Source organism: Theropithecus gelada, chromosome 5 (genome assembly GCF_003255815.1).
Source record: "Theropithecus gelada isolate Dixy chromosome 5, Tgel_1.0, whole genome shotgun sequence".
Classification (NCBI taxonomy): Eukaryota; Metazoa; Chordata; class Mammalia; order Primates; family Cercopithecidae; genus Theropithecus; species Theropithecus gelada.
Genome location: NC_037672.1, coordinates 2,251,898 through 2,274,500, shown reverse-complemented (window position 1 = coordinate 2,274,500; position 22,603 = coordinate 2,251,898). Strand labels below are relative to the sequence as shown.

Genomic DNA, 22,603 nt, shown 5'->3' with positions numbered 1-22,603 from the left:
CACGCTCTCCTTTCTTCCGTGAATGCGGATCTTTTTTCTCTGTCTGGAAAGCGATGGTGTTGGTGCTAATATGCATTCTCCTCTAAGAAGCTGCAGGCTCCTGGACTCTTAGGACAATTGAAGGGCGGGACTTGGCTCCTACCAGCCCTCAGGAGCGGTGGCCACCCCCTGCTTCCTGCAGGCTCCTTCCCACCTTCCAGGGCTCTGCCCCCGCGATGCCTGTCCCCACCTGCCCATCTACCTGCCCAGCTCCTCTTCTCACAGGCGTCTTCCGCTCAGCCCCCTGGCCTGTGGGGGGCAGGGTTAGTGCTCGTGGCCACCCCGACTTGGGGCCTGCCCCACCTGGTGGCCCTGGTTGCAGGGCTGTGCTGCTCACGCCCAGAGCGGCTGCCTTCTGGAGTGTCCTGGAGAGAACTCGGGAGGATGGCCGCAGCCCGGGTTGCCTTGACAATGGGCCTGTGCCCACGGGCCTCGGGTACCCTGTCTTTTGGAGGTGGGCACCGGTGGGTGGGCAGATACTAGGGGTGCTTTCTTTCTGCCAAGGGAGAAAGTGTTTTGGAATGTGGGGCCCCGTCTGAGCAGTGCTGAGTTATTTGGGAGCAGAGGAGAAGGGACATTGGGGGACTCTGAGATGGACTGCCTGCCCCCACACCCACCCCAGTGGACAGCTGTGCTACACGAAGCTGCACCGCATCCCTTGGCTCCTCACGGACACCCGTGGTGGCCGCCTTCTGGGCTAAGGCAAGGGGGTCCTCCTCGTCCACCAGGTCAGTAGTGGCAGAGGGAGCAGAGACCAAGAAGAAGGGTCTTCCCCTCAGAGGTCTGGATGTGGCCTGTGTCCCTGGCAGCCCTCCAGGCCAGCCTTGGCCTGCCTTGTGCAGCAGAGCTGCCCTGCAGGAAAGCCTGGGGCTGCAGGATCCCCCCAAAAAGGGTGACCAATTTTCTTGTTCCCCCGGGAATGAGAGGTTTCCTGGGCTGCGGGACTTTCCATACTAAGGGCAGGACATGTGGTCACCACCCACCCATGGGGCTATTCCCACCCTAAGGGCAGAGCCAGGACCTGGGGGTGAGAGGGGCTGGGCCAAGGCAGAACCAGCTCTGGAAGGCTCTAGAAGGGAAGACTTGTCACCCACCCACAGATGGGGCTGGGGACTGCAGTCTCTGGGTTGGCAGCAGGAGAGTGCCATGGGATCTGGCTGTGGGGTCATCCCCTGTGAGCCTCAGTTTCCCCACCATCACCATCACTGCTGTTGTTTCGTGAGCAGGGCTGTCTCCTCTCCCCACAACAGCCCTTCGAGGGAGCAGCATCCCCGTGTTGTAGATGGGGAAACTGAGGCTCAAGATGGTCTGTAAGTGATAGAACTGGGTTGTGGGCATCTAGGAGGGTCTCCAAGAGGCAGACACAGAAGTTCCTGTGATGGGAGGTGCTCCAGGAAGCACTGGCCATGGCCGATGGTGCCTGGATGGTGTCTGGAGGCCATTTCCAGGGAAGGCTGCTGCGGAGGCAGGGACGTCCCCACCCCTGAGCACCCGGGTTCCTAGTCCCAGCAGCTGGAGAAAGGCTGGGGCTGCCTGGGCCAGCGCTCCCTGCACTGCCCACGCTATGCACAGGGCTGGGAGGATCCCCCGAGCTTGCTGTGTCCAAGGGGCTCAGGAGGAAGCCTGGGGCAGAGAGACCATCGCCACACCTGATCTTGGGGAGGTGGGACGAGGTGGGGGAGAAGGGAGAAACCCCACCCTGTCCTGCCCTGCCCACTGCAGGCTAAGGCGTCTCCCGAGGCCCTCACCCACCTGCACTGTGGTGGGTCCCCTGCTGTTCATCTGTCCAGTGGCCCTTCCTCAGGCGGCAAGCTCCTCACCCACACTGGCTGTGCTGGTTCCTGGGCCGAGTGGAGATAAGGAGGCCGTGAACAAAGGGGCAGGTGGCTCTGGGGAGACCTGGGGCGAGAATGCAGGGAGGCTCAGAAGTGGTGGGTGTCCTTGCTGGGCCAGGGAGCGGGTCTGAGGCAGGGACCGTCCCCTCCCCTCCTGTGGTCCAGGCCCTGCCCCACCCCCCACCTCAGCTCCTGCTTATCTTCAGGAGTCCTGTTGTTGCCCCTAATGGCCACCAGGGCCCGCCCAACTCCACTGCCTCCTCGAAGCAGCGCAGCCTGAGGTCCTGCCTGTGTTGGGGTCCCCCCACCATGGCCAGGCGCCCTACGTCTGGACAGAGACCCCTGCACAGCCTGACCCAGTGGCCAGGCCCTAGTCCTCAAGGTTCTACACCTGGGAGGAGGGTCCAGAGAGGCCCTGGAGAGTACAGCAATGACCAAGGGCAGGACAGACCATGCCCCCAGTGGTCCTGTTGGAGCTGGACACCTGTACCACCAGGGCTAGGCGGGGAGCTGGCAGAACCCTGGAGAGGCAGCTTTGTGGCATCTGTGCACTGATGCCTCCACCAGCGCCCAGCCCCTGCACTTCCTGCCCTCTGGACTCTGCAGTGGGAGCTCAGGGGAGGCAGGCAGGCCTCAAAGTGCCCACCCATACTACCCCCATGCCCCAGAGTCCTGGAGGTGCTCCCAGGCCCCACAGACCCACCTCCTCCAGGAAACCCTCCTAGATAGCAGCACCCCTATCATTCATGAGAGGAGGACCTGCTCTTCTACCCCAGGCCTCAGGGGAGAAAGGCAGTCCCGGAACAGTAGCAGGACCAGGCAGGGCCTATCCAGCTTCAGAGGTTCTGGTCCTCCCAATTTTAGAGGCCACCCCCAGACACCACAGCGAGTGCCTTGAATCTGCAGCCACAGCCTCTTTCATAAACTTGTTTTCCTCTTGTAAAAGTGTTTGAAAGGAAAATTTACTCCCTTGCTTTTGGACATCTGGGGCCATAGGAAATTCATTTAATTTATAGTTGTCTGAGTTGTCTGGGGTCATCAGCATGCTGGGAAAACCTTGTAAAGTGACAAAAAAAAATGTACCCCACCAATTGTTCACAAATAGAATTATCTTATTTTAAATTTAAAAATAAGGTGGATATTAGGTTATGTAAACATTTAATTACATCTCCATGCATTTTGATTGTGCCGCCTTCTTTTTGTATTCTGGAGAGTGTTTTCCTGAGTATCAAACTTTTTGGAAGGCCCCCAAGAGGCCTGGCCTGGTGCCCGTGGCTGGCCAGCCTGGGTGGCCAAAGCTCCACCCAGGTTCTGAGTGAGACTCTGCTACTGACCGGCTGAGACTGGGCAGGCCCTGTCTCCCCTAAGCCCCGTCTCTCTGTGAGCAAGGCCGAGGGGTTGGAGGCTCTTGCTGATTTGGAGCTGATGTTCATATTCCTGGCACTTCCTGGGCACCCCTTAGCCCAGCCCACTGCTGCGCAGGCCTTTGCATGCATCCTCCATGGCACACCCCAACCACCCAAGAGGCAAGTACCATCACCCCCGATTTTATAGCCCAGGAAACAGGCTCAGGGAGGGTAAGTGACAGGACTAGAATCCAGGGTGGCTTCAAGGAGAGGCCCCACAGGACTCCCCCTGGTGCCGGCACAAAACCAGGCCTCTTGGTGCAGGGGAGCCAAGGCCCCGGGGCACTGGGCGCATGCTGAGCTGGTCACAGCTCTCCAGCCCTAACCCGGGCCACCCCACAGACCTAGAACCCGCCACCCCTCAGGGCTATGGAGATGGGGACTGCGCTGCGGGAGGATTCTGATGGAGTGGAGGCAGGGCAGCCTCCTGCCCAGAATGCTGGGACAGGGGACCTGGGGGCTGCAGGCAGTCCACCCAGTGACAGGAGGCCCAAGGTGGGAGGGGCAGGGCGTCAGTGGCCAAGTTGGGGGGATCAGGGCCTGGTCAGCCTGGAAGTGTGGGAAAGAGGCTCTGCAGCTGCCGGGGCCTCACCAACCTTCCCTCCCTGGGTGTGTGAGGGGTGCTCCTTGAGGCTGTGCTGAGACTCAGACACCCCAAGAAGTCGTGTGTGTGTGGCCATGAGGAGTTTGTGGATCCTGAGTCCAGAGGAAGGAAGTTGGGGCCCAGTGGGCACAGGAAGGCCAGGAAGCTGTCTTCTGGAGGTCTCTTTGGGGCCAGCCCTAGATACTCTCAGAGATCCTGGGGGTGGGGAGTCAGCCCAGTAGCCTTTCCCAAGCAAAACCAGGAATCCTTTAGTCCTATTCCGTCCTCCACACGTCCCAAGAGGCAGCACCGCCAGCCCCGTTCACAGCCAGGGAAGCTGAGGCTGTGGCAGCTGGGGCAAGAAAACTCAGGAAATCCAGGCAGCAGAAGACAAGCCTGCCCTGGCCTTCCACCCAAAACTGGGGAAGCCCTTCTGCATTCAGGTCATCCCTTCCCTGGGAGCCCCTGCCTGGGGTGGGCTCGGGTGGGCCGTCATGAGGAAAAGGAGACAGTGAGGGTGAACGACTCAGGGAGAATGCAAGGCCAGGTGGGGCCCAGAAGATGGGGCAGGAATGGGATGCACCCTGGGGGTCCCGGAGTGGCATAGAGAGGTCCTCCCAGAGTAGGGTAGGGGGACTGGGCTCCCCATAGAAGGAGGCTGGAGATGTCTGCCCACTCTCTCCTAGCCTTCATTGGTGCATATTGGACAGGTCCTGGCTCCGGAGAAGGGCAGGACTGGGCAGGAGCCTCCTGCGGCAGCCTGTGCCCACAGAAAGCTCCCCGGAGATGCCACACCTTGTGGGGGACCTGCCCTACAGAAGGGGGCATGGCCCATGCCCTGCAGGGCTTGGGTCCAACTGGCTGACCTGAGCCACGTCCTCCCCACTCCTCAACCATCCCTGGGACTCCATGGGCATTGGTGCCTGCCGGCACTGACCCAAGGTGCCTCTGCCCATCTTGGGAAGGACAAGTTGAGACCTGTGGGTGTAGAGACCCTGCCAGCCGCAGGTGGGACCAGAGCCCCTATCCCCCAGGGGCTCCAGACCTCTCCTGGCGGGGCTCCAGGCCCACCTGCAGCCATCTGGGCCAGGCTAACATCACCTCCAGGCCTCTCCTGGCTGCTCCCTCCCCTTCCCTCTCCTCCTGCCCCAGCTGGCTGATGCCTCCAGCACCTCCCTCCCTGGCTGCAGCTCAGCCCTCCGTCATCCATTGCCTCCTGCGGCTTCTCCTCCCAACTCCCCACTCCTTCCTGCTCCCCCAGGCAGTGGTGACCACACTTCCAGGCAAAGTTGAGCCCAGGGACACCAGGGAAGTGCTTGGTCCTCAGTGTGGTGGGGAGGCGAGGGTGATTCCATAAATGGCCTAAATTGAGGCTAGAAATCTCTTAGACTGGGGCAGCCTGCAGGTGCCTCCCCACAGACACACCTGAGCACCTGTGCTGCCCATTGCCATACAGAACAAACCTCTTGGCCCATGGCAGGAAGGGGGCATGCACTATGCCCAGCAGGTGCACTTGTACCAGGCCAGGTGTCTGCTTTAGGTGTCGGCAGCAACTCACCGGGCGGCCAAAGCAGGGATGGAGCAACTTTGCAAAATCCTGACCCCTAAGTGGAGAGCTGGGGTCCCCAGAGCCCAAACACACCTTGCTCCTCCGCAGACTTGGGCACGTTTCTTTACCATGCACAGGTCTGAGCAGCCCTACAGACTAACCTGGAGGGCCATGGCGCTGAGTTCTTGTGAGGGGCTCTGCCTGGGGCCCTGGAGTGACTGTGGGGAAGGAGCAGGAAGGGCCCCTGCTAACAGGAAGGGGGTTGTTTCAATGTCCGTGCAAGGCTGTCTCATAGCAGTGTACCAAGTTCCCCACCGGGTCCTGCAGGGCTCTGTGGGAACACATTATTCTGAAGCCCACGCCACAGGCTTACACCCAGCAGGACCAGCCAGGCCAGGAGGCTCTGGCCTCTGCATTCCTATAGCCCTGGGTCGTGTGTGGCAGCACGAAACTCCATTCTGCTGAGATTTCTGGGAGACCCTAGCAAATCCCTGAGCCCCTAGTCCCATGTCCTGATCTGCAAGCCGGGCATGCAAAACCCAGGGAGATGATGCACACGAAGCTTTCACGCTGGTCCTGGTGCTGAGGTTTTACATTTTTTGTTGAGTTTCGTTGGCAGCAGCAGCCCCTGTGCCCCACTGAGAACTTCTGGAGGGGTCCAGTCACCTTATGCCTCCACACTCTCCAGCATGCGGGGCCTGCCCTTGGCACACCCAGGCCATCAACCTCAAAAATCAGCAAGAAGGGTCGGGCGAGACGGCTCACGCCTGTAATCCCAGAACTTGGGGAGGCCGAGGCAGGCGGATCACGAGGTCAGGAGATCGCAACCATCCATGGTGAAACCGTCTCTTCCAAAAAACCAAAATTAGCTGGGCGTGGTAGCATGCGCCTGTAGTCCCAGCTACTTTGGGAGGCTGAGGCAGGAGAATCGCTTGAACCCGGGAGGCCGAGGTTGCAGTGAACTGAGATCGCGCCACTGCACTCCAGCCTGGGCGACAGAGCCGTCTCAAAAATAAAATAAAATAAAAAATCAGCGAGAGGGTGGGGGGTGCCATGGCCAGCCTGGAGCTGCCAGTCCTGCCACCTCCTGGGCCAGCCTTAGGATCAGGGGTCACTAGGGAGACCCGCCAGCCGGGAACTGATGAAGAGTTCACTCTCATCGTCCCCACTTAGGGCAACTTCCCTCCCTACAAAGAGCGTCGTTGCCAGAGGAGGCCAGCGCCTGCCTCTGGGACCGTCCCTGCCCCTCAGATTAGACACAGAGCACGCAGCCCCTGACTCTGGGGAGCCTCGCGAATCTGGGTGCACGTCTGTGTCCCTTCCCCAGACTTGGGCCCTCCCTCAGCTCCGGCGTCCACTGGGCCATCTGATGAGCCCGCCCGCTCTGGGCCTGTTTCCCCACTGACACTCTCAGAGGGGCCTGGCTCTTAGGCTCAGAGCGTCTGTGTCCCTCTCCCAAGTACGGGCCTTTCCCGGGGCCACTCTGCGCCCGGTGGGGAGGGGAGTCGTTCGCGGCCCCACGCGAGACCCGCGGGCAGAGCGCGAGACCTCGTACCCCGCGGAGCCACTGCTTTCGCCGCGCTCAGGCCCGGCCTGGCCCGGCGCACGCCCCAGAGCGCCCCGCTGCGCCCGCGTCGCCGAGACGCTCCTGCGTCCTAACGGGCCCCCACGCCGGCGGGCGGTCCCCGCGCGCTGCGCTTCCTCTCGGCAACGCGTCCGGCCGCGACACCCCCATTGGCCGCGCGCCCCGCCACCGGCCATTGGCTCGCAGTGCCTGTTTTACATAGGCCGCTCTGGCCAATCGGTGCGCGGTGCCTACTTAACATGCATGGTGGCCGCCAGTCAGCTAGCGCGGGGGCCGGGCCACCACGTGCTGTTGCTAAGCTCGGGCTTCTAAATTGTTACTAGCGCGGCCGGCCTATCCCAGCCCAGCTCCGCATCTGTCAACATTCTCGGCTCCGCCCGAGGCGCTCGACTCGCCCCCATTGGCCCCGGTCCGTCCCTGCGCCCGCCCCCGGAGCCCGAACACCGCCCCCCATTGGCTCTGCGGGCCGCCGCTCTCCCTTATGTGTCAATTTGAGGGCCTGAGGCGGAGGGTGGCGGCCGAGCGCCGGAGTCCGCGGAGTCTGGAAGTGCGGCGGCCGGGCGCGCGGGGCGGGCGGCGAGCGGAGCCGGCCGGAGCGGGCCGGGCAGCGGCCGCCGCCGTCCCGGGGGGGACAGGCGCGGGCGGGAGGATGGAGCTGAACTCCCTGCTGATCCTGCTGGAGGCGGCCGAGTACCTGGAGCGCAGGGATCGAGGTAGCGCTCGCGCCCCATTGTGCGCCCGCAGCGGTGGGCGGGCGGCGGGTCCGGGCCGGGCGGGGGCCGCTGACCGCGCCGTGTGTCCGCAGAGGCCGAGCACGGCTACGCCTCGGTGCTGCCCTTCGACGGCGACTTCACCAGGGAGAAAACAAAGGCGGCCAGCCTGGTGCGCAAGGCCCCGAACAACAGGTACCGCCCCCCACGCCCGCCCCCGTCCGGCCCGGCCCGAACCCCCGCCCCCGCCCGGAGCGTGGTCCCTGGGCCTGGATTCCCGGCCCGCGGCCCTCAGCGCCGCCGCCGCGCGCCCCGGCGGCCAGCCTGGAGGAGGAGGCGCGCAGGCCGCGGCCGCAGCCCCGCCCGGCCGGCCCCGCCCTCGCCGTCGCCATCTTCCTGCGGCCGCGCCTCCCGGGCCGCTCGCGTAAACAGTGCCACGCGTACAGCGCCCGCCGCCGGGGTCCGCTCCCGCGCCCGCTCCCCGCCCCCGAGTTGTTCTGGACTTTTCCAGGCGGTAGAAAAGTTGTCAGCGGGCGCTGGCCGGTGCCCGGTCGGTCTGGGGAAACAGCCTCAGCCAGGGTCCCCAGGATCTGCTGGTCCTAACCCTTTTTTTCCGCGGGTGGGTGGGCGGCCTCCTTTCGACTGACTCTTGAGAGCCGAACTGTGCTGCTCGGCGACCTCCCCGATCTCCCAGGAGCCTGGACAGAGAAGGCGAGTGGAGGCGCTGTCCTCGGCCACCACTCCTCCCAGGGTGCCCACAGCTCCTGCCCGGCCTCCTGACACAGCGAAACTCCAGCTACCAGTGTGGGGGTCGTCGTCTTTAAGACGGAGGCCTTTTAAGGGGGCGGGAGGAGGGGCAGGCTGCACGTCAAGGGCCCCGTGAAGTCATTACTCCTGGTGCCAGCTGCGCACTCCATACCTTGGCCTCGTGTTCAGGCAGCAGAAGGCCTGAAGCTGGGATGCGTACAGGTCCCCCGCGTGGGAAGTGGGGATCCTGGGCCGGGGCTCCCCAGGGATTTCCATCCTCCTGGCTACTGTGAGGACCGCGGCACACCTGGCCCTGTCTGGACCCACCTTGGCCCAACCCTTCTGTGTGAGCAGGCTGGGAGCTGCGTTTGCAGGGGGCTTCAGAGCCCCCAGGCATGGCTCATTCCTGTGGCCTGCCTGTTCTGGGGAAGCAGAAAGGCTGGCGCAGGGACCCATCTCGGTGGTGTCCTGAGCCAGGCGAGGAATTGGTTGAGTTCCCTGCTGCCCTGGCTGGGACCTGTCTCTGAGTTCCAGCCCCTGGTCCCTTATTGGGGACAGTTTGGGGAAGGACAGGAGTGTGACGAGGGGACCATTGCCTCAGGCCTCCTCAGTGAGCAAGCCCGGCCCCTGCTGCTGCTTCTCACCAAACCAAGTCCCTGACCGGTGGAGAACTCCGGGGCGTGAGCTGGGGCTCCCCCAGCATGGAGTACCCAAAGCTGACAGCCAGCGTCCCGGTCAAGGCTGCCGGAACACTGCCTCTATGCTGAGCGTTTCACACACGCAGCCGGTTCATCTTCACCGCAGGCTCAGAGAGGCGATGTGATTTTTATCTCTCTTTATGGCCAAGGAAACTGAGGCCTGCCACTCACCCACCTCTGATGACACCTGTTCTGAGTTGGGTCCTGGCTGTCCACATTCTGCTGGGACAGAGACCATGGGGGCACTGGTGAGGGAGGCAGAGGGCTCCCTAACTCTGGTGCGTCTCCCCTTGGCTCCTCTGGGCTGAGCCCCGCTCCCCTGGGGCTTGAGGCAACCCAGGGCTGGCGGCTTGGCCCCTTTCTTGATGGGCAGCGCTGCCCTGGAGGCTTTCCTCAGCCAGCCCAGACAAGTAGCTGGGCAGAGCAGGGGGCCAGAGGGTCTCTGAGCCCCTAACTTGTCTCCACCTGTGAGGCTTCCATGCTCTGCCAGGGTGAAGGAGGGGACATGGCACAGTGGGGCTGGGGCAACAGGTAGGGAGTGGGGCCAGAGGACAGTGTCAGGGTTGAGGGAGGCGGCAGGGGACTGGGGCCAGCCTGCAGGGGGGTCCATTCTATGGGAAGTGTGCTTGTCTCCTGGGGTCACGGGAATGCTGGGAACGCACTTGGCCCAGCCTCAGCGGGGATGGGTCCCACCTCTCCTGAGGGATAGAGTGCTCCCGGGACCCATGTGGCAAACATCCCCCTCGATAGGCCCCAAGGGTCTCTGGGCCCAGGAGGAGCTGCAGGAGGGGCCCTGGCTGCTGGAGGAATGCCCCCTGCCTCCAGGGTGGGGTCCAGTCCCACGCCACCCTTCAAGGGGTAGGCAGGTAGGCTTTTACGTTGAAGGGCACCTGCTGACTCTGACCTTCCTTTTGAGCCAGCAGACTACAGACCCATGTGGCCAGGCTGCGGTTTGGGCTGAGGACAGAGAGCGCAGCTCATTCCTGTGGCCTGCCTGTTCTGGGGAGGCAGAAAGGCTGGCGCAGGGGCCCATCTCTGTGCGGCCAGTGAGGAGCATATGGCTGTGGCCTCTGCTCGCTCTGGCCGGCCCTGGCTGGCCCTGGCAGTGATTCTTGAGGCTCCTTGTCCAGCCCATGTGACCACCAGGCTCTCCAGGATCCTGAGACCTGGGTCTGGAGGCTCTGCTGAGGCTACACAGGGGGGCCTAGAGCCTGTTGGTGCAGCAGGTGGGAGGGGCAGGCCCTTGGCCTGAGTGGTTGGGACAGGAGACGCCAGATGCCAAGTTCCTGAAGCAGGCAGTGGTCAGCAGAAACTTTAGGAAGGAGCCAGGACCTGAGGGCAGGGAGAGGCCTCAGGGCTGGGTCTGGAGGTGCCCCGAGGTGGTCTGAACTCTCTGCCCACCTGTGCAGCAGCATCCTGGGAGGCCCAGGAGCCCTGGCTGGCCTGTGGGGTCCTGCCTGGACTGGGAAGGTGACCTGGAGCTGGGAGCGAGGTCCCCCTGCCTTGTTGTCCTCCAGGGCAGATGCTGTGGCACCTGCTGTGGTGCTCGGAGTTGTGTGCCCGTGTCTGAATGGGCAAGACAAGTGAGCAGCAGGTGAGGCCACTGTCCCCAGAGAGGCTGAGCCTGGGCCTCCAGGGCGGCCCATCCTGCTAGCACGCAGTTCCCCCAAGGGAACTGTGCCCACTGGCCTGGGAAGCATCCACATCTCAGAAGCCCCCTCATGGGCTGACCTGGCTGACACTGCTGTGTCCCTGGTCCCCATTGGTAAGGTGGGCTGTGGTCACGCAGGTGTGTGAGCTCAACAGAGTGATGGTGTCAGGACAGGACCACCCGTGTCCTGAGGGCCAGGTCTCTGGGCTCCATCTCCACCTGCTGTTTGTCCCAGGTACTAGGCTGCTTTGGCTCCAAGGACACAGCTGGCCTCAGGGATTGGGGAGCAGGGAAGGCAGGTAGTTAGTAGGGGTCAGCGCCAGGACCTGCTGCTGCTCCCTGGGCCTCCCCCACCCCTCTGGAAGGAGGCCTGGGTCCTCCTGTCAGCCAGATTCCCCACAGGCCTTGCTAGGTGGGCTTGTGGCCCTGGGCGCCCTGGACCTGCCTGCATCTCTGGGCCTCCCTGTGAGCAAACCCGGCCCCTGTTGCTGCTTCTCACCAAACCAGGTCCCTGACCCATGGAGAACTCCAGGGCGTGAGCTGGGGCTCCCCCAGCATGGAGTACCCAAAGCTGACAACCAGTGTCCACCCTCAGCATGTGGTTCCCCCAACCCTGGGTGGACAGCTGTCCCAGCCCTCACTGTTCTGGGCATTCCGGAACCCAGACACAGCCAGCCACTGTCTGCAGGTCCTGGCCCCTGAGGAGGGCGCTGTTCTCTGTGCCCTGGTGGTCACGCAGCAGAGTGAGCTCTGTCTTTCTGTCTCCCTAAACAGGTCTTCACACAACGAGCTAGAAAAGCACAGGTAAGTGATCCCCCAGCCCCCAACATGAGCCCGGCGCCTGGCCCACCCTTCTACTGAGGGTATGTGGTGCGCTGAGCCTGCCCTTGTCCCGGGCATGGCCAAGTGTGCTGCTAGGGTGTGTCCTTGTCTTGGGAAGGGTCAAGCTTGGAGGAGGAGGCTGAGATCTGTTTCAGGCACTCTGTGCTAGAGGCAGGAGATGGCGGGGGGCCTAGGCCCTGCTTTCCGGAGCTCATCCAAGTGGGAGTCAGAGACGTGGAGCAGGGCCCCTTGTGCTATGTGACAGGGCCCTTAGCTTTCAGAACAGTGGTCTCCAATCAGGAGGGTTCGGCTCTCTGCCCTGTGCATCCAAGGAGCCGTGCTACAGGCTTGTCCGAGGGGCAGATGGAGAGCAGCTAGTCCCTGGCCGTGTGGGAAGCTCTGGCCCAGGGCAGGATTCAGGCGAGCCCTCGGGGAAAGCTGCGGGGTGTTCATTCCCCCTGGTGACAGCCGGAGGCAGCTAGGGCTGCAGGCCCAGCTCTGCTGGTGGTGATGAGGTGCAGGTGAGCTCAGTGGCCTAGGGGCTGGCAGTGGGAGCCCTGGGTGAATGCAGAGGCAGCCCTAGAGGCAGGAGCCCCCATGCTAGGACAAGGAAGGTTCCCCTGAAGGATGCTGGGCCATCGCTCCCTCCTGACTTGTGATCCCATCTGTGAAATGGGTCAGCTCTTCCCTTCCTGGTGGGGCAGGTCTGCGTGCTGGTTGAGCCCCCCCACAGTCCCCTCTAGAAAGATTTGGTGCTCAGCCAGGTCTCCGCCTCCCCCCCATGTCTACCCCCACAGCAGCGCCAACTTCCGTTCCCCTGGGATTCGGGCTGCTGGCTGGGGCGGGCAGCTGGGCAGGGACAGAACGCAGTGTTCTCTGAGGAACTGCACTTCCTGGACAGGTCATGTGTGTTTGGGGGGTTCCCTAGAGGCCACAGAGGTGGGGGCAGGTACAGGGCCCAAGAGAACCAGGCAGGCCTGGAGTTGTTTCCAGGCCTAAGGAGACCAGCCTAGCCTTGACCAGGACCCAGGAGCTGGGGCAGACACGTGGGGGTGTTCAAGGAGGGCTTCCTGGAGGCAGTCCCTGGGAGGACAGCCTCCTAATGGGGACAGACTGAGGGACAATGACATTGGGGGAGGATGGGTGGCAAGGATGTGGCAGCTGTTGGGGAGGACAGGGGACCCCTTCAGCTGCCCTTTGACCTGGCTTTGCCCTCTGCTCTCTCTTTCCAGAGGCTGTATTTAGCCAGGGCCTCATGGAGCCTTCTTGAGACACAGAGGAGGGATGGGTGGGCAGCCAGGGTGTCTCTGTGGACTCCTCCACCCCAGTGCAGGGGGTTTCTGTCTCTGGCTGGCCAAGAGGCAGATGTGGACAGCCCCAAGCACTCACAGGCCTGGGGCCCTGGATCACAGCCTACCTGATGCCAGCTGCTCTTGGCTGCAGGAAGGGCTGCGTGCTGTCTTGAGGAAGGAAGGAAGCCCCTGGCTGGGCCACCCAGCCATCCCGGGAGGCAGGCCCTGGACATTGCTTTGCCCGGAGATGTTCCCTTATTGGGGACTGGGCAGGGCCTATGGGACTTCCCCTTGTGGGTGCTCTGAGCCAAGCCTGCCCAGCCCTGCTCCTCCTCTCTTTGTAGAGAGGCAGCTCCAGCAGGTCTCAGGCCGGTGCATTGTTGCTGACCCCAGGGTCCTGGGGACTGTGGAGGCCTCACCTTCTTGGCTGCTGACCTCACTGGCCCTACTCCAGGCTATGGTCTTAGTGTGTTTTGGGGGAAGGTCCCAGCCTTCTTTCCTGGCCCTTGACAGCCCCTGGATGGCAGAGCCCATTCCAAAGGCCAGTCCAGAGTCCTCAGCTGAGTCCCTGCCCCACATTGCCCCAAGCATGTCCAGGTTTCGGGAGGTCCCCAGGAGCCCCCTGCAGCCCAGCCTCATGTGCTGATGTAGCCTCACACGGCCTTCACGTACCTCGGGAAGTTCTGTTGGCAACATCTAGAAAATGCAGGCAGACAGAGGGAGTGGGAGGCACGCTTGCTCCTGGGCCGCCCCTAGCTCCCCGTCAGCCACAGCCAGGTTCTCTGGTTGGCTGGGACGCTGGCGTGGAGCCATGCCCTCTCGGTGCCCCGGGTCCCCCTCTGGGCTTGGGGTTTTTGGGGGAGCTGGAAAGTGCTGCGTCAGAGGTGGGGCTGCTGTGGATACCAGCCCAGCGCTCTAGTCCTGCAGGCGGGTTCTGCCTCCTGAATCCACACAGGGTTCCTTCAGGAAGTGGGGGTTTTAAAAGCCCTTTGAATGCCCAGGGATAGCCGTGGGGTGCTGGCAGGGGGCCCAGGGCACTGCAGCGGCTTCAGGAGGGGAGGGCTCAGTGGGAGCTCAGTGCATCCCTGGGCCAAGGGGCTTCCTGGCTCAGAGGGGTTGGTGGGGATCTTCCTGGGGTCCCACAACCAGCCGCTGGTAGAGTTGGCTCCAGGCCACTGCCACTGCTCAGGGCAGGAATTTCTGTGGCCTCCAGCCCTGGTGCCTGCCCTCCTGGGCCAGGTGGACCTGTTACTGGCTTGGACAGTGCGTGTATGTGGTCAGATGGCTTCTGTTTGTCTCTCGAGAAAGGTGTTCCGTGATTTCTAAAGCGGTCTGTTCATGGACCTCCCCTGCACCCCACCCCAGAGACTGCATCCCAGGCACTCGGAGGCTGAGCCACATCCTCCTCTGCTCCCCGCGGGCACTAACATTGCCGATGAGACTTGGATAAGCAGGGGACCTTGTTCTCCATTTCCTCACTTGATCTTTCACCTGATACCACGTACGTAAGTCCTGTCCGCCTGCGTCAGGGCACACTCCTCCACCTGCTCATCCCCAATGACTGCACAGGACACTTGGCTGTGCCACCAGCGTTCTTAGTGATGACCCTCTGGTTAACACAGGGACTTCTGGACGGTCCTGTGATGTGCCTTGGTGAGCACAGACCTTTGCGGATCTGGGGGGATAGTTTTGTAGGACCAAGGCCCTAAAAGTAGAGATGCTGGATGGCGGTCAGTGATAACTGTGCCGATGGCCCTTCAGACCTGTGTCCCCTTTTGCTCTCCCACCAGCAAACCATCAACGACCCCTCGAGTTGGCTGGCGCAGGAGCCATCCCTTCTCACGTCAGCCCGTCGGAGGGTGCAAGTCGTACCTCCTTGTTTGCGTGTGCATTTCCTGGCTCTGGTGAGATGGAGCCGGGCGTTAGGTTAGGTTGGCCCTCGTGTCCTGCAGCCTGTTTGTGTCCTCCGCCCGTTGTGACGTCGAGGCATTCTGCTTTTAATTTTTGATGTGTATGAGCTCAAAATACCACGAATACTAACCATTTGTCTTTTATATGTATTGCAAAGATTTTTCTACTTGTTATTTGTTTCTTAGCTGTGTTTTTCTTTCTTGTGCAAACGTGTCTTTCTCTGATTGTCACAGCAATGTGTGTGTGTGTGTGTGTTTTTAGCATAGAAAACCTGGAAAATACAGAAAAGTACAAAGCTAAAGAAATAAAATTGCCAGGCGCATCGCCTGGAGACGCACACTCCCTGTGCCTCGTTTTGTTCTGTCGTCTCTCGTGTGCGTCTGCTCTTTTATTTTTTAAACAAAATTGGGTCACTTGTCACCTATGTGGTTCTGTATTCTAATTTTTTCACTTAACATTCAAGATGTGCATGTGTAACACACTAAAATGATAATGAGGTTGTTTTGGGGTGGTGGAGTTTGGGGGTACTTTTAATTTTTTTTCCTTTTAAAGTTGATTTGCATTTTTAAATTGTTCTGCAGAGGTCATGTAGTGCTGATGTAATTACACGGTGGGTTGGAAAGCCATTTGCTAGAGTGGACCAGGGAAGGAGGCCCCTGGCAACGCCCCCACTTGCAAACCTAGTCCCAGTGGCGGCTGCAGTGCGTTGGCAGCGTGCCTCAGGAAAGGTGCCTCCTTGAGCAGAGAGCACCCTTCGGCCTCTTGGCTGCGCAGTTCCTGGGTTGGGGGTGGCAGGGCGCTCGCTCCCGTTGGAGGTGGGAAGGCTGAGCTTCCAGGAACTGGGGTCGTCATGTAGTGGCAGCCTGGGACCCCTTTCCCTGCACCTGTGCACGGGAGGCAGCGTGGGAGATGCTGAGGATGTTGGCCCCATTCAGGCCACCTCCAGGCAGACCTCCCGACTGGTGCAGCTGTTAACCGCTGCACCCAGCAGCCCCCTCCTTCTTCAGTCTCCTCCTCTGTCCAAAGGAAATGGCTGCCCCTGCGCACTCTCGGGGGGACAAGATTTGCTGGGCTTGGGAACGGCAGGAGCAGACATGCCAGGGCTGGGGTGCTCAGTGTTGGCGCCATGTGGGGAAAGTCACGTGTGTAGGCATCAGCTGTGGCAGGGCAGTTGGGCGGCAGGTTTTCAAAAGATTTAAGAAGTATTCCTACCCCTTGACCTGGTCATTCCACTCGTAAGGATTTACCCAAAGCAAAGTGTCCTATATTTGGAAGCAGACTCTGCGGCCTGCACGGGATGGGTGAGTCTGTGGTTGAACATGGCAGTGACAAAACCTCCTGGTGCCCTGCACTGCCAGGCAGGTGCACGTGGGCGTGGCCAGGGTTCCAGGCCTCTGGGTGAGCTGGACTCCCCGCACCCCGTGAGCTCCACCATCCTCCCCCGCAGACAAGCAGGCCAGCGGGGAAGGCAGTGTTTCCGCAGGGGCAGGCCTAGGATGAAGCCAGGGCCCCTCTCCCAAGGTGCCCGATGAATGTGTCCTGGAGGATTGTAGCATGTGAGCAAGTGCCTTGAGTGTGAACAGACAAGCAAGCACCACTGGGTGTCATGGCTCCAGTTCTGTGAAAAGTGGATTCATCTGTGGATACAGGGACAGACTCTGGAATGAGGCGGTTTCCAAGGGGATGTGAAACTTGGGTTGGAAGGGCCTGGTCCCTGGCCCTCCCTTGACCTAGGCTGATCATGTTTCCATGGTCACAAAAGTGACAGCACGTTGTGCACAATGAGGTGGAGAGACATAAATCTTGTCTGGGTCTCTCCAGATCTCTGGGTGCAGCCTGAACAGCACCCTCGCCTTACCCCACCCTGCCCTGCATGAGGACTCCAGGGCAGGGATAGGGGATGGGGGATGGCAGGGGGGCGAGCTGGGGCTCCTGGGCAGTGCCTGGTGGTGACGCACTGAGGCTCTGCAGGCCATGGTGAGCTGGGCGCTTCTGCCGGTTGTCTGGGGGCTGTGGGTGTTGGGCTGCTCCTGGGGGCGGGGGGAGTTTCCAGCCAGGCCGGGAGGGGATCCTCAGAGAGGGACCCTCAGCACATCTGCAGCAGTCGATGGTGAGGATGGGTCTGTGTAGGGCCCTGCGAACTGCCTCCTGCCCTCCCCCAGACCTCTCACCCCATGGGCTTTGCCACCCCAGCCTGATGGTTCTGTCTCTGGCTCTTTCAGACGAGCCAAACTCAGGCTGTACCTGGAGCAGCTCAAGCAGCTGGTGCCCCTGGGCCCCGACAGCACCCGCCACACCACGCTGAGCCTCCTGAAGCGGGCCAAGGTGCACATCAAGGTGAGTGGGCCTTGCACTCCACCCTGCCCTGTCCGGCTGCCTCGGTGTCCCTGCATGCCCTGGGGGTGTGCTCACAGGGGACCCTGGGTGGCCCTTGGATCAGAGGGCCTGAGGGTGGGTAGGGAGCCATCTGGCGGGTGTGTGTCGGGGGCCTGGTGGTTTTTGCCAGGGTGGAGGAGCAGCAACAGAAGCTGCCAAGGGGTCGAGGCAGTTCCATGGCTTGTGCTGCATTTGTTGGGTGCTGATGGCATAAGAAGCCACAGTGCAGCATAGGCTGGGATGGAGAGGAGGAGTTCGGGGGACAGATTGCTCTCTGGGGCTCTGGGCTATGAAGAGGCAGCTGCTGGAAGGAGAGAGTGGGCCAGGAAGGAGAGAAGAAGCCAGGAGGGGCAGGGTTTCCTGGGTGCCATCAGAAGGCAGACTAAAAGTAGGCAGCCTGGTGGGGGTGCCAGGGTGGAGGTTGGGGCAGTGGGGGCTGGCAGTAGGTCGGGGCTGAGGGAGACATTCCCTGGGGCAGCCCCCAAAGGACTTTTGACAGCCCTGTTGGTTTGGGGGCCTTGTGACATTTGGGCCAACCAGGGCAAGTCTCCATCTGCTCTGAGGGCCTCTGCCTGCATAGGCATGGCCACCTCCAGGCTGGGGTGGCAGGAGCTTTGAGAGGGGCACAACCAGAGCCCTGGGGGCCCTCACAGAGCAAGCAGCGTCTCAGTGGGGCCCACGGGAAGGTTTAGAGAGGGCAGGGCGCAGGTGTTGCAGACATAGGCGTGGTACAAGCCACAGCCCTGCGGGGGCAGGCAGGGCTGGGAGTGTGTGAGGAGACCTGCTGAAAGCAGGACTGTCCTGGAGAAGGTGCCAGCCAAAGATTGGGTAGCGCTGACCCAGGGTGTCATGGCCACACATGGCTCAGTTTGACCAAGGCTGCCTGGTGGCTGCGGGTATTAGAGCTGGGCCATAGATGGAAACCACAGGGCTGGGAGGTGGCATCTGACTGTGACCGCCTGGCTGGGACAGGGAGGGATCCACCTCAGGCTGTGGGGCCGGTAGAGACTGGGCACCCTGTGGCCCATAGCCTGGCTAGGTCTTGTCAAGGAGAGGGAACCTCTGGGCCTGGGTGCCCCGGTTCCTGGCCAGGGGGAGGTGGGGAGTCCCCTTCCCGCTGTGGGCTCACAGTCCCCCTTGCCCGCAGAAACTGGAGGAGCAGGACCGCCGGGCACTGAGCATCAAGGAGCAGCTGCAGCAGGAGCATCGCTTCCTGAAGCGGCGCCTGGAGCAGCTGTCGGTGCAGAGCGTGGAGCGCGTGCGCACAGATAGCACAGGCTCCGCCGTCTCCACGGACGACTCAGAGCAAGGTGGGGCGTGGGGCAGCCTCACCTGGGCCTCCGGGCACTCAGTGGCACAGCTCCCTGGGTGGAGAGAAGGCTCCTGGTGCTGGGGTTGGGGAGAACCCTCCCAGCTCCCTGCTGCACTGGGGTGTTTGTCACCATCTAAGTGCAGAAGGGACTGGACAGGGAGGGTGGGATGCAGAGGCCACATGGCCCGCTGAGGACTGGTGCTTCTGAGGCTGGGTTCTTAGCCAGAGCCCTCCTGGCGTCTGCTGCCCCAGGGCCCAGACAGCACCGTCTGCACTTCTGCTCCTCTGCCCAGAGCTTCTGCTTCCAGAAAAGGGAGAAATGGGCTGGCACCTTTAGAGTGGCCTGACCCCATCCCCGCTCTGTTCTCCCCAGAAGTGGACATAGAGGGCATGGAGTTTGGCCCTGGTGAGCTGGACAGTGTTGGCAGCAGCAGTGACGCGGACGACCACTACAGCCTGCAGAGTGGCAGCGGCGGCGACAGTGGCTTCGGGCCCCACTGCCGGCGGCTGGGCCGCCCCGCCCTCTCGTAGGCCCGTGCCCTCTGCTCCTTGGCCTGCCTGCTCGCCAGCCACGCGTGTCAGCCCTCCAGTTCTCCTTCAGTTGACGCCAGCCTCTCCACAGGCCCACTGCTGTGCCATTCTGGAAGCTCCAGCTGCCGCCTGGGCTGCCTGGCACTGCCCGCTTGCCGGTCAGGGCCTGCCGAGCTGCCTGCCCCTCAGCTGGGCAGAGTCCCCTGCAAGGAGGCAGGGCCCAGCTTCCACGTCCGGAGCCCTGGTCAGCATAGCCGCCCACGGTCTGTTCTCAGATTCCTAATCATTCCAGAAGTATTAAATATCATTGCTGCAAACCTCGGCAGGTGCCGTGTGAGGGGCTTAATGACCACCACAGGGAGCTCAGACCCCAACCCTGGATCCCAGGAGAAAGGAGTGGACCGAGGAAGGAAGGAAGGCAAGGCTGTCTGTCCATCCGTCCGTCTGTCCACCTACCTGTCAGTCCACATAGGCTCCTGGCGTGGACAAGGGATCTGTGAAGGGCGGGACCTGGGTGAGCACCTGGGGCAGGTGGGTGGTCAAGGTCCTTCCCACGTCGCAGGTGTCAGAACCTAGGGCTGGGCTCTCGGGGCAGGCCAGGCCAGCCCAGCCCACACCGAGCTGGGCAGCGTCTGCTCTGGTAGGACTGTCAGACGCACACACGCACGCACCTAGGTACACGCACTCATGTACATGCTCACACACGCAGACACACCTGGGCACCCCGAGGTCACCTGTTCTGGGGATGATGGCCTTCGGGGTCATCTGGCAAACATCAGCCCCTGGGCTGTGCCTGGTTCCCCTCCAGCTCCCGCTCACCCACGCCCACCCATTGTGCCTGCCTATCTGCATAGGAGAGGGGCATCTCTTCCTGGCTAGGGCTGGGGTGAGCTGGAGGCTGGTAAAAGTTGCAGCCACTGGGTCCTCGGGGGCTTACTCATCTCCCTTTTTTAAACAAAAAGCAAAAAAGTAAAATGCTGCACTGCCCAGCAGCCCAGTGAGGGCTCCGGGAGCCACCTTAGGAAAGGGCTCTTCATGAGCTCTGCTGCGGCAGCCTCAGCGGGCAGAGAGGCTTCCCCCCCAAAAACAACCATGTTTTAAAAAAAGAAAGCCTAAAGACTCTCGGCCAAGGGACGTCCGTGTGTGCCGCCTCTGTTTCCTGTACCAGATTTTTGTACTCTATTTTCCTAGCCATTGTTGTGTCCTTGTTTGCTGAGGGGTGGGAGCCACCCAGCGTCTCAGGGACCTGTCCCTCTGTCATGTCGTCAAAGTGTGCCTTGTGTCTTGTGTCTGGCCTTGCCCTTCCCACCAGCATGTCCCTCGTGGCTCAGGGTGCCCCAGGCCTGCCCAGCTAGTGCTGTCCTCCCATCTCCTGTGGGCAGCCCCTCCCAGCAGCCAGGGCTTCCTGGGGGCGATGCAGCCAGGCCCCTGTGGGTGGCATGGAGGGACCTAGTGTTTGCCCTCCCCAGCAGCTGGCAGGGGCCTGCTTGCTCACTAGAGAGGTGGATTCTCACCTGTCACCTGACTCGAGCCCCCTGCTTCCTGGTCTAAGTGAGGGCTCCAGGTTTCAGACACTGGCAGCCAATGAAGACTGCTCACTGGGTGGTGCAGGCCTGGCACCAGGAGGCTTGCACCCTTCCTTCCTGATGTCCTCTGTCCTTGGGGCTGGCCCACAGCAGTACCTGCCTTGCCTCTGGTGCATCTCTAGCCAATTTCCATATGATGGGGAAAATTTGTGTCTATTTCCAGTCATAGGCATAGATGTCCCAGGGTTGGGGGCCCTTTGTGGTGGAAGGGGGTCCCTGGAAACAACTCTGGTACAGAACCTGCCCTGCAGGCCATAGGGGGTGTGGTGCCTGGAGCTGAGGGGCATCCGAATGCATTGTGGGTGGTTGTGAGGAGGCCTGTCTGCATCTCCTTCCGGCCCCACGGGGGGCCAGGGGCACCCAGAAAGGAGCTTCCCCTGCCTGCCTGATTCTGTCCCCCCGAGGCTTCATTTCAAACACTGCGGCACCTCTGAGCAAGGCGGGCCGTGTGCAAAACCTTGCTTCCCCAGCCAGCACTCCAGGGCCCTGGGGTGGTTGTGTCCCTGCCCTCAATTCTTGAAGCACCAGCTCCCTGCCCCACCCTCCAGTGCCTGGGGCAGCCGGGGGGCTTCTGCTCTCATCTCTGACCAGCAGAATCCACCCAGTGACCAGTGGTGGCCCCTCAGCCGACCCTCCCAGCAGCTCAGCCTGTGGCTGTTGAGGCCGTGGTTCCCACGTGGACTGGGAGGCAGTCTCATAGCCACCCGGCGTGCTGTTCTGCTGCTCCTCCCTGCCACCAGCAGGTGGGTGAAGGGTGGCCCACTGGGTGGGGGCTGGTGCTAGGACTCACCATATGCTCAAACTTCCCACTGCTCCCTGCCAGGGGCCCAGGCTGCCATCACTGGAGGCCGCAGGGACCAAGAGGCCATCACCGTGTCTAGAGAGAGCAGACAGGAGCAGAACAGCGCCGGGGGCTTCTGAGCCTCTGCGTGTGCCCTCCCAGCGCACACCGGTGCTCTCGGCCACTGAGCACCCAGACTCAGGCTTGGGTTCCCCAGACTTACTGGAAGGCAGCTCCCGCATACCAGGATAACCCCTGCAAACCACATAGCAGACCCCTGCCATCCTCGCAGAGGGGAAAAGGTTGCAGCAAGGCTTTGCCTCTGCAGACCCCACCTTAGTGGCACAGTGCTTGGGCCTGTGTTCCCCGGGTGGTGGAGCCCTGTACTGGTCTGTGGCCCTGGGGGCCCCACTCTGCTGTCTGCCCCAGCCCATGCCGTCTGCTGGGCAAGGCAGGCTCCCCCGTGCCCTGCCTCCCTCTGTCAGGGAACCTGGGACCCCTCTCCCCACTGCCTGCACAGAGGACCCTGACCCTGGGCCAGCAGTGTGGCCCCAGGTCCACGTTGGGCACTAGGGCAGGTTCCGTGCCAGAGTCAGGGGCCACACGAGGGCCTGGTGCCGGTGAGGGGGGTGTGCGCTAGAGGGGAAAGGGGCCCCCGCCCACCTGTCCACCGTGTGGGCCATGCTGTGTCCTTATGTCATTGTAATATAAATACAGATTTTTATATCTCACCCTGCTGGCTCCGGCTCTTTCTGTGATTGTCACTGTCACCATGCTTTGCGCCCTGCCCTCGGCCTCCAAGCAGAGAGCCTGACCCAGTGGCACCACACTGTGTGGCCTTTAGGCCGTGGCCCTCGTTGCCCTACCACAGCCTCTTTTCTGGGAGGCCTGACGGAGCACGTCACCCCCTGCTGCCAACCACACTGGGCCCGCCATCACAGCTGCCTCCCTGGATGCTGTGGCACCTGGAGCTGGGTGAAGGCGGGTTTGAGGCGGGTGCCCCTACAGGCCTGTTGGCCAACTGGATGCTCTTGTTGCTCTTGTCCCAGAGGCACTGGGACTTTGCCTCTGGCTCTTGTGCTGGGGCCCTGCTGGCCCTGCTGGCCGAGGACAGCCGACCCCTTGGGGTGCTCCATGCCAGCCAGGAACCCTCTGCATAGAGGCTGCTAGCTCTCAGAGCTGCACTGTG

At 62.0% G+C, this 22,603-nt stretch overlaps 1 protein-coding gene across 3 annotated transcripts; it reads left to right on the top strand.

Annotated features, from left to right (window-relative positions):
• The first annotated feature begins 7,343 nt into the window (after positions 1-7,343).
• On the top strand, positions 7,344-22,145 carry MXD4 (MAX dimerization protein 4). 3 transcript variants are annotated; one of them, XR_003119411.1, is made up of 6 exons: positions 7,344-7,710; positions 7,803-7,902; positions 11,578-11,607; positions 17,051-17,165; positions 18,352-21,376; positions 21,457-22,145. XR_003119411.1 is itself a non-coding variant. In XM_025385188.1 (6 exons), the coding sequence occupies exons 1-6, from the start codon at positions 7,479-7,481 to the stop codon at positions 19,045-19,047; spliced, it is 798 nt and encodes a 265-aa protein (XP_025240973.1). In that variant the 5' UTR covers positions 7,344-7,478; the 3' UTR covers positions 19,048-22,145. The 3 variants fall into 3 exon arrangements, 2 of the variants coding, with proteins under 2 accessions (XP_025240973.1, XP_025240972.1); XM_025385188.1 differs by having other exon boundaries at positions 18,352-18,514; positions 18,890-22,145; XM_025385187.1 differs by having other exon boundaries at positions 18,352-22,145.
• Positions 22,146-22,603: the final 458 nt, after the last annotated feature.